Raw genomic sequence first — 10,315 nt, 5'->3', positions numbered from 1 at the left:
GTGGAACAAATAAAAATTTACACCTGCACAAAATATACACACTTATCATTCACATCTATTTAGGAGCAACACACAATTTAAACAGATCTAAGCAAATATCAATTTGGTAATGCCAGATAGATTTATCAGCAGTACCATACCTGTTTACAGAAAGAACAATAGCAATAAGAAACCAGACGAATACCAAAACTGCACACATTTAGCTCCCATTTGGCCATAAATTTTGATGTGAAATAGAGGACAATAAAAAGGCACAAAAGGAAGAGAGACAACATGAGGCGAGACAGAGGGAGGAAGAAAGTATTTAGTATTAAATTTTTGCTTGAAGTATGCATGCTTATTTATATGCTTGAAGTGAGTTGTTTTCTCTTGACAAGCGTCAAACATATGTTAGGAAATGGTTCATTTCCTTTGCACATAAATTTGACACTTGTAGGAGAAAACAAACCACTTCAAGCCTATAAATACGCTTCAATTTTACTCAGCAAAATACATCCTACTCTTCCTTTTATGCCTTTCTAATTTAACTATCTTCTTTTGTTGGCTTTTATTTCTCCCATAAAAAAAAACTTGCTAGTATTAGTATTAATAAAATTTTGTTGATTCCCAGAGAAGACTAGTTTAATCTTTGGAAACATTTAGAACAGTACACAACTCGAGTATTATCTATGAATATTCAAAATATTATAGCCATATTTATCTAATTTTGGTACAATTATTTTGCTAAATAACTAAATATGTTATTATTGTGATCATTCCATTGTTGCCAAACAGTTGAAACTTGAAAAAATACAATGAGTTTTTAATGTTGTGTTTGGACATGCATTTTAATTGAAAATATTTGAAGATCAAATTTTCAAAACCTGCTCAAATTTCATGGCCAAACAAATTTTTGAAGAGAAGTCTTCAAAATCTATAACCAATCGCTAAATTAGACAAACTTCTGGATTCAAATAGATCTATAAGATAACAACACATTTCTATTCAGAATCAACTAGATCTACACAAAAACAAACACATTCAAATAATTCAAACTAACAAATTCAAACAGATCTATAACATACACAACGACGTCAAGCTTCTTAACAACAATGTGCTTATCTGAAGAAGAAAGAAAAATTGAAAAATCATGTACCTGAATGCCATGTTCAAGGCAATAAAGCTCCCAGCATGCATTTCCGACCTGAATTCCGGCCTGTCCGATGTGGATTGAAATGCATTCTCTCATTTTCGCAGTTTTTTCCGATGAAATTCAAATTCAGATCTGGAAGAAAGAATGAAAAGTGGAAACGGCGTTTATGAAGACGCCTTCCTGAAAATTTCAGATCTAGGTATCTGCATAAACTGAGAGCAGTTTATATATGACTAGCAGAATTGGGTCTCGAAAAAATCTAGGGGCCGGAGAAATAAGAAAAAAAAAACTGAAGTAAGATAAACCATGGTTAGATAACCGTGGTTTATCATTTGAAATAGAAAAAAGTTGAACAAGTAGTACGTGTGTTCTACGTGTATATCAGTTAAATAACACGTTTATATATTAAATGTAGAAAAAATTGAGGGGTTATAATTAACGCCAGCTAAGACATTATTATTGGACCATATTCAATGTCTCGTAATGATAATTTGCCATTTGTTACATTTTAGTAGGTGTTTGGTCATGAATTTTTTTTGAAATTAGAGTTATAATTTGTTTGGTCATACTTTTTATTTAAGAAAATATTCAGAATTTGAATGTACTAGTCTCACATTTTTGTGCACAATTACTTGCAAGATATATGTTATTAATAACTTTAAATTATCGGTAAATAAAGTTAAACAATGAAAAAACTAGAAGTCTACAACACAATAAGTCCATTAAATAACAAGACGGATGAAATAAAAATAAGTCAATTAAGCCACAAGGAGATTGAAACACATGAAATTTCATAAGAGGAAAAACGATCACAAAACACACTTTAATAGTAGAATATGCTCGATTCATGAAGTTCTATCGTCGCAGAGCTCAATAGTCATTCTCCCATTACTCAAGTCATTCAACGGGCATGAATCTCCAATCCCATCACTACTTTGGCACATAACTAAACTCCACAATATCAACATCTTTTTCCAACTTAATCATATCATCTTCATTCAAGCAAACTCTAGCTTCAATTCCATTTTTTGAGTCCATCAAGAAGAACATTTGGAATGGCACATTTACTCTGCTCACCCAAATTGGTTTAGCCCATCCAAAATCAGACTCATTTAGTGGAAATTTACACAAACTTGAAGTTGGATAAAGGTCAATTTCATCATCATTATACCCTTCTCTTATTTGATTCAATGACTCAATTAATATTGAGAAAATCTCTTCACTTGAAGCATTTGCAATTTCTGATAGAACTTTGTTCTTTGCATTCCTAATTAAGGTTACAATTTCATGTAATTCTGGATCTTGATTGCTATGAGATGACACATATTTGATTGGAATGTCAAGATAGAAGTTTCCAAAAAAGTTTTGATCTTCCCCTGCACTCAAAAAGGGAGTAGCAATTTAGGTAGATAAAGAGAACAACGACATTAAGACGTGAAATTCGTGTTGAATACAAAAATAAACAAAGTTATGTGATGGTTGACTAGAGATGAGTTCATTAAGAGTAAAATAAATAATTTAAAATTAAGTTGTTTTTCTTCATGACAAACTAAAAAAAAAAGTGTATCACGTAAATTGAGACAAAAGGAATAATTACATGTTTTGCATACCTACAACTTTTGGAGATCCTCTTCCTCTTAAATTTATGGCAAATTGTAGCATGGATGGCCTATTGTGACCCTGCCTCAACCTCACAACACGCATTAGGCTTCTCCAAATAAGTGCAGTCACAACTTCAACTCTTGATGAATAACTCATAAACTTGTTCACATTTTCCTTCAACTTAGATATTGCAATTTCATCAAACATGAAAATTCTTGTAGCAATTTTCATTTCATATCCTCTAGGCCTACCTTTTTTAATCATCTCGAAAATATTATCCCTAGGTGGAAATACTTCCCCTAAATCCGAACGAAATTGTAAATTTCTCACATTCCCCTTCTCCATTCGACTAACCTTAGCCCACTCATCAGTGATTGCGCAGCCAGAGAATCCATCACCTAATGTGTGGACTACTTGCACGGCTAGCACTAGGCCACCATGTTCGAACATGGTGGCCTGAATTGCCATCATTGGTCTATTTGGCAATTCAGCTAGCCTAATTCTTATAGGTGGTACAAAGATTTTGACAAGGTCACTATCTTTGTATGCTTTGTCTAGAAATTCATTCAATTGGCAATTCACCTTTGCTTCCAAGTAAATAACCCCTTGGTCATGACATTCAATGGAAGTACCTATAGACATTCACCACAACAAAAAAAACTTTTAGCGGCAATAAATATTCACATTAATAAAGAGTGTTAAAGTCTTTTACCGACATTAGTTAAGTGTCATTAGATTCAATGTCGCTAAAGGCTTTAGGGATATATACAAAGAATGCTAATTGCTACTAAAAATATATATTTAGCTACAATTAAGCTATTGCCGTTAATTAATTGTTGCTAAAAATCATTTTCCATGTAGTGATTTAAAATTTAATGTTACATTACCATCTTCAGACAACCTTCCAGCAAGTGGATAGAACTTGGTTAGAACTTCAGACAGTGAGTTTTGTAGTTGTTTATGAACTTCTTCGACGCATTGTAGGTGGGAGTTTTCTGGTGGAACTGGAGGGTAGAAGTAAAGAAGGGGTACAGCAAAATTAGGAGCAATTTGATCAAAAAATGATAACTTGTAGGAATTGAGATGATTTGGAGTTGGTAACGATGGTTTTATAAGTTTTTCATTCAAGATTTCAATTTGAATACAAGTACCATTCAAATTTTGTGTTGTAATTTGGCTCATAGTATATAATCTAGTGTTTAATTTGGTTAAATTTTTAGCTTGAAACATTTGGAATTTATCAAAAATTTGTACTTCTTGATATTTTGTTAGTTTACTGGAAAGTCAAACTTCCAACTGCCAGGGAAGTATAAAACATTTTTGTTAGCCAACACTTCCAACCCCCAGGGAAGTATGAACTATCATGTGATTTTGTCACTCCAATTTTCAAAAAAAGAACAACCGAGTTTGAAATACAAGTACAAAATTATCTAAAATTGTTCAATCTTTACTCGTTACTTTGATCTGAGACAAATATAAAAATATTTCTTAAGTTGACCTACAACAAAATGTATAAGTGTAACTCTACTCGTACTCCAAGGAATTAATAAGCTATAAATCAACCACCAGTCAACTCTCAAGAGAAAAACTACCATAAATAGATTACAGTAACAAACTTCATACAGGGTTCATAAAAAAATACCAAATATGTAAATCTTTATTTTTCAAATTAAATATAAAATCGAAAATAAAATTTATTTGGAAAATAAGATTCCTTGACCCTACGACCTGACTAAGTACATAACATGTTATAAGCTCTTAAGTACCGTCAGACTTTTATGTAACAGTCATTCTCCATAAACAATATATCATTGTAATGACCGTCTTTTCTAGAACTGACTCTATAGCAGCATTTCGCTATAGCAACTAAACTAGTTCTTCAATCTCAAAAATTGGGACCTGCAGCCAATATCTCCTTAGTCAGATTGCTATCAGTTCCAATCTTGTGGTTTGTGAACACTTCAAAATTCTTCCTAAACAATCCTCCTAGCTTCAATAGAGTTTCCTGGTAGGAATTCTTGTCTGGCCACTGAATTTTTTTAAAAAAAAAATTCAAGAAAATTTAGCAATTAATTAAAGAGTTAACTTACTATAACTAGTTAAAATGTACGTACGAATAGATAAATTTACACTGTCAGCGTATATAAACAGAGTTACATGTTAACTTACAGTGTTCACTGGATCAAGAATCTCTGAAGGAACTCCCTTAATTTCATTTGGGATTTCCAGCCCGAACACTTCAGTTTTCAAGTAATTTGCATTCAAAAGTTCTCCTGAGTGGATCGCGTCAATGATTTTCCTAGTGTGTGCTAACTTAATACGGCTACCTGATCCATAGCTGTTTGTAATCAAGAAAGTTAATTAGCTAAACATTTCTAATTTTTTACATAACTATGAAATTTAATATATGTTGTGTTTAGTGCTTATAAATTGTACCTTCCACCAGACCATCCGGTGTTGACGAGCCATCCAGTAGCTCCTTGTTTCTGCATTTTCTCAGCTAACATTGCTGCATATTTTGTTGGATGAAACATTATAAATGCTGCACCAAAACATGCTGAAAATGTTGCTGTTGGCTCTTTAATACCATCCTCTGTTCCTGCCACCTGTTTGAATTGTTGAAGTATTAATCTTAACTTCTTACTTCCTCTGACCCCAAATATTAGTTGTTTTATGAACCAAAAAGCATTTATCAATTATTTTTTTCAAGTTCACCCTTACTACTCCTGTTATTGAAGTGTTAATTAGGTGCGATAATGTACAAGGGAAAAAGGAAGCTATGAAGCAACAATAAAGTTGTCTCAATGTGACCTATAGGTCACAGGTCTTGCATCAGAGTAGATTGTCTACATCACACCCTTGGGGCTCGGACCTTCCCTGGACCCTATGTGAATGTGGGATGCCTCATACACTGGGCTACCATTTGTTTAAGAGAGAAGTAACGGACCAGACCCTAGATGTAATTTTTGAAGCCCTTGATTCAGAAGATATGTACCAGAGCTGTGTAGCCACTAATAAAGTGGTACATTGTCTGTGCCAAGTTCAATTTGCTGACTGGAGGAAGCACACCGAAAGCATCACAAGCAAGAAGAATGACATTTTTCGGATGAGGACCAACACATGGTATTTTAGCATTTGGGATGTATTCAATTGGATATGCTGCCCTGGTATTCTCTGCAGCCAAACCAAATCAATGACATTAGTATACACCAACATTTTCTATAATTTTTCATACGATTGAATGTATTTGTAGCTATATATTTACCTGTTACAGATTTATCCGTGTAGTCCACCTCTCGAATGTGTTCCTCAAAAACCACATTTTCCAACACTGCACGAAAACATTGAAACATATTACAACAACAACTACGCTTCAGTCCCAAACAACTGGCTGACACTTGCAATCTACCAAGTGGGAATCAGAAAAATACCAGTGCCAAACTTGATGGCGTTCCAAATATCAGGTTCTTTCTCCCTTGACAGATCAATGCATTTAGCATAACAACCACCCTCAATGTTCGAAACACCGTGATCACTCCAACAATGTTCATCATCTCCAATTAGGTACCTATTATGATCCGTTGACAATGTAGTCTTCCCGGTTCCTAAAATAAATACGTCCACAAGGAGAAACATTAGTAACAAAGTAAGATATTAAAACAAGAAAATACACTCCATCTTTATACTGTTAGTGTATATAAGTTGAATCTATACCTGATAATCCGAAGAAGAGGGCTACATCTCCGTCTTTTCCCATATTGCAGCCGGAGTGCAAAGAGAGGATTTGACGTTTAGGCATTAGATAATGCATTAAACTAAAGAGACCTTTTTTCATTTCCCCTGCATACTGTGTGCCAAGGATGACCATTTCTTTCCTAGCAAGATTAATGTCAATGCTAGTTGAAGAAGTCATATAGTGAGTGTAGCGATTACACGGGAATTTTCCAGCATTGTATATCGTGAAATCCGGAGTACCAAAATTCTCTAGCTCTTCAGGAGTAGGTCGGATACACCTGTCACAACCACACAATTATTTGTTATATTTACTGTCAGTATATGTATGTTAAATCCAATTTATAGTCGTGATGATCAGGTGCTTACATGTTGTGCATGAACAAGGAGTGATAGGCTCTGGCAGATACAATTCTAACTTTGAGTTTATTCATTGGATCCCAGTTGAGAAACTGATCGTTAACGTAAACCTGAAATATTTAGATAAAAATTATTTAACTTATTGACAGTAGTAAGTCACAAAAATTAATCTAGTATACAACTACGACATGTTGCTCAAACTTTCCGAAAATGTTGTCACACCCATGTCGGATCCTCGAAAACTGAACTGCTTTTGGAGGATACGTCATGCCCCTGACGACATTTTAAAAGAATCCGAGCAACATAGCAATCATGTAAATTATATTGTACCTTCTCCAATGAGCAAAGATAATCAACGGCTCTTTCTCGGTTGATTAAGAAAGTCTTTTCGTCCATCTCAATATTGGGTGATCCCCTTTAAAAAATTATAACACCAGATGAAGTTAGAAAATCCCTATTACTCATAAAAACAAACTATAGAAATAAAACAATCCTAGTAGGAAATAAGTCACGAATCTTTAATATGAGGTTTCAAATTCAGACAAGAGGGGAGCGTCTAGAATTTGAAGTTTATGAATTCAGAACTGCCTTTGTACATATTAAGTGGATTATAATATAAATACACTTATTAAGTGGTAACTCCGCCTTTGAGGAGCGCTTACCTAATTTGTTAGGACAGTAAATTTCGAATATCCATGCGATAAAATAAAAGATGAACTTACTTTCCCCACCAAAGTTCCTCTGATGTGGTGTCATCCTTAACAACACGCTTGTCCCTTGGGGATCGCCCTGTTTTGGCACCAGAAAGTGTGGCCAAAGCACCACTTGAAGTGATGAATGAGCCTTTCTCATTCTGGATTGCTTGCTCATACAGCTCTGAAAAAGAAGATGTACTTCAGAAAATAAAAACATATTATCTTAATAACTTAAACTTTAAAATAAGATGATCGATCACTCAATTCATGAATATGCAAAGTCAGAGCAGACAGAAATCCTGAATTCAACTCTCAGCACCAAATTACACTTTTTAATAAGGTGATGACTCAATTAACTATGCATACATAACAGAAATCCTGAATACATGAGATATATGGTTCATGTTAAAGATATCATAATAAAATAAATATAAGTATGTCTTAAACTTTTCGATGAAATAGTGTTACCAGCAGGGGAGAGATTATAGAGGATGTGAGTAAACTTGAGAGCACTATCAGTAATATTGCTAATTGTTGGAGTGTGTTGATGTTGATGTTGATGAGAGGCATGGACCACTTTGGGCGTCTCCGCCTGTTTAGCAGGGTCTCCTTTAACTACCTTTGGCCCTGTCTCCCTTGTCAATGATGCCAATGATGCACTGTTGAAAACGCACAAGTTACACAATTGACCGATCAGCTAAAATAGTCAAATACATAACGTAAATAAGAAATGATCACATAATAAGATTAATACTCCTAATAACAACATATTCAGTAAAGTCTTATAAGCAGGGACGAGGTAAAAACAAATTGTTTCCAATAAATCGTCGACTAAAAACAAATTACCTGATGGATTCAAGCTGTTGCTTATTTTTGTCAGCTTCAGATCCAAAGACAGTCTGTTGAAGGTCTATGATTGGAGTGTTAGGTCCTGATTTCTTCACTTGTAATGAATGCAATTCGTCCAATGTATGAGCTTTCACTGGCACTGCACTGTCATCATGACATATCTCTTCTTTCAACTTTTGTGTCTCTATCTTTGCTAGACCATTACTCAATGCCACCCCATTGCTCAATCCCATTTTTTCGTAATTTCCTGCACATTCATTAAAGCATCCTTAAAAAATAATATTTTTTTTAAAGTCCATTCAGTAGCGGAGATATACACGTAATGACACAATGTAAACATGCAAGGTAAAATGTTTTATGTATATTTATTTATAAGTTGTTGAATTCGCTGAACATAATTTTTGGAGACGCTTCTAGTCATGTATAGTGGTGAAATGTCATACAAAAAATTGTTTTAGGTCACATGTTTGAATTTCAGATGTGACATTTATTTGTAAGATTTTTTTGGCTTCGCCACTAGACCAACTATGACGGTCGATATTGATGAGAGTTGACAATATATCTTACGGGATATATCAAAGCCTTAAAATTTATTATACCATTTTATTTTTGTGTTTTAGTATGAGAAGTCACAATGTTTAAGAAAATATTTTTTTTAAAAAAACAAACATAATGTATCAAAATATCACTCTTGTGATGTTAAATGCATAATATAAAATGTTTAATTCAAAGAGTTACTAAATATAAAAAGTGACGTTCTCTTTTTAACAAATTTGAGAAAAAAAAGTTGAAAAATTGAAATGGATAGAGTACAAAAAACCTTCAAAATTGTAGGCAGCAATTAGTCAAAACTTCTCATTTAAAACTACAAAAAGAGAGATACATAGATTTATATACAATTTATGGTATTGCATGTATATGCATATATGGAAGAATTCATGAATAGTTGAAATCTACACGAAGAAAGAAAATTTTATGTTCCAAATAGAAGCTGAAGTGATGTGAATTATTCGAAAATCGAAATTGATTTACTGTAAAAAAAAATTGTAGAAGAAAACTAACCAAGATCAATGAGGACTGATAAACTACTTTGATAAAATAATGTTATAGTTGGGTAGTAGAGGGTTAATTTATATAGTCATTACTAAATCTTGGTCTAAGTAACCATAGTTATAAGTGGCTAAAAAAAGGGATTACTAGGCAAGATGATATTTATTAAACCTCAAAAATAGTAAAATGAATGGATATGATTAATTAAGCCAACAAGAAGATTAAAACACATGAAAATAAAGTAGAGATTTCATAAGATAAAAGAATAACAAAAGGTACTCGTCCGATAATAGAGTATGCTCGATTCACGAGGTTCTACCATCGCAGAGCGCCAAAGGCCAATAGTCATTTTCCCATTACTCAAGTCATTCAAGGGACATGACCCTCCAATCCCATTACTACTTCGGCACATAACTAAACTACACAATATCAACATCCTTTTCCAACTTCTTTGTATCAGTGGCGGCTCAAGCTAATTAGTGGCCTTAAAATCAAAAATAAATTGGAGGCCTAAATTTTAATTAATTTTTTATATATACCTGAGATTCAAAGTTATTTTTTTTTTCTTAATAAAAAAAGTTTGTTTTGTATGGTCTTAAACTAAAGATATATATATCATATTTTTTAATTTTGTGGTCTTAAACATATTACATGGAAGTTAAATTTTAAAATTGATCCATAAAAAAAAATTCTTTAATGTTTCGAAACAAACTAAAAAAGACAAATAAGTAAAAAAAATATATTATATTTTTTTTATTAAAAAAGGCTTATAATAATTTTATTATTACTAAAAAATTAGGCCATTCAATTTTGAAGGCCTAAGGCGTATGCCTCATTTTTAAAGTCATTGAGCCACCCCTACATCATATCATCTTCATTCAAGCAAACTCTAGCT

The 10,315-nt window shown here is 33.1% G+C and overlaps 2 protein-coding genes across 2 annotated transcripts; both read right to left on the bottom strand.

The window, feature by feature from the left end:
• Positions 1 to 1,834: 1,834 nt before the first annotated feature.
• LOC102578320 (acetyl-CoA-benzylalcohol acetyltransferase-like) lies at positions 1,835 to 3,974 on the bottom strand. The gene is made up of 3 exons (XM_006367924.2): positions 3,622 to 3,974; positions 2,743 to 3,366; positions 1,835 to 2,508 (listed from the first exon to the last, which is right to left on the bottom strand). Exons 1-3 carry the CDS (start codon positions 3,962 to 3,964, stop codon positions 2,063 to 2,065), a joined length of 1,413 nt encoding a protein of 470 aa, XP_006367986.2. The 5' UTR covers positions 3,965 to 3,974; the 3' UTR covers positions 1,835 to 2,062.
• Positions 3,975 to 4,499: 525 nt separating this feature from the next.
• LOC102578647 (phosphoenolpyruvate carboxykinase [ATP]-like) lies at positions 4,500 to 8,603 on the bottom strand. Its single transcript, XM_006367925.2, has 12 exons — positions 8,368 to 8,603; positions 7,990 to 8,180; positions 7,549 to 7,702; positions 7,157 to 7,241; positions 6,836 to 6,936; positions 6,449 to 6,747; positions 6,166 to 6,339; positions 6,000 to 6,065; positions 5,730 to 5,908; positions 5,171 to 5,340; positions 4,904 to 5,072; positions 4,500 to 4,763 (listed from the first exon to the last, which is right to left on the bottom strand). The coding sequence occupies exons 1-12, from the start codon at positions 8,601 to 8,603 to the stop codon at positions 4,620 to 4,622; spliced, it is 1,968 nt and encodes a 655-aa protein (XP_006367987.1). The 3' UTR covers positions 4,500 to 4,619.
• Positions 8,604 to 10,315: the final 1,712 nt, after the last annotated feature.

This window comes from Solanum tuberosum, unplaced genomic scaffold, assembly GCF_000226075.1.
Source record: "Solanum tuberosum cultivar DM 1-3 516 R44 unplaced genomic scaffold, SolTub_3.0 scf01279, whole genome shotgun sequence".
NCBI classification, from domain to species: Eukaryota; Viridiplantae; Streptophyta; class Magnoliopsida; order Solanales; family Solanaceae; genus Solanum; species Solanum tuberosum.
Note: the sequence above shows the minus strand (reverse complement) of the source record. Positions and strands in the feature narration are given on the sequence as shown.

Coding starts and splice junctions, on each gene's coding strand:
- LOC102578320 (XM_006367924.2), bottom strand. CDS start 3,964: ATGTTTCAAGCTAAAAATTTAACCAAATTAAACACTAGATTATATACT. Junction 3,367..3,621: donor TGGAAGGTTGTCTGAAGATG/GTAATGTAACAT, acceptor GAATGTCTATAG/GTACTTCCATTGAATGTCAT. Junction 2,509..2,742: donor AGGATCTCCAAAAGTTGTAG/GTATGCAAAACA, acceptor TTTTGAGTGCAG/GGGAAGATCAAAACTTTTTT.
- LOC102578647 (XM_006367925.2), bottom strand. CDS start 8,603: ATGGGATTGAGCAATGGGGTGGCATTGAGTAATGGTCTAGCAAAGATA. Junction 6,937..7,156: donor ATCTTTGCTCATTGGAGAAG/GTACAATATAAT, acceptor TAAATATTTCAG/GTTTACGTTAACGATCAGTT. Junction 6,066..6,165: donor CGCCATCAAGTTTGGCACTG/GTATTTTTCTGA, acceptor GTTTTCGTGCAG/TGTTGGAAAATGTGGTTTTT.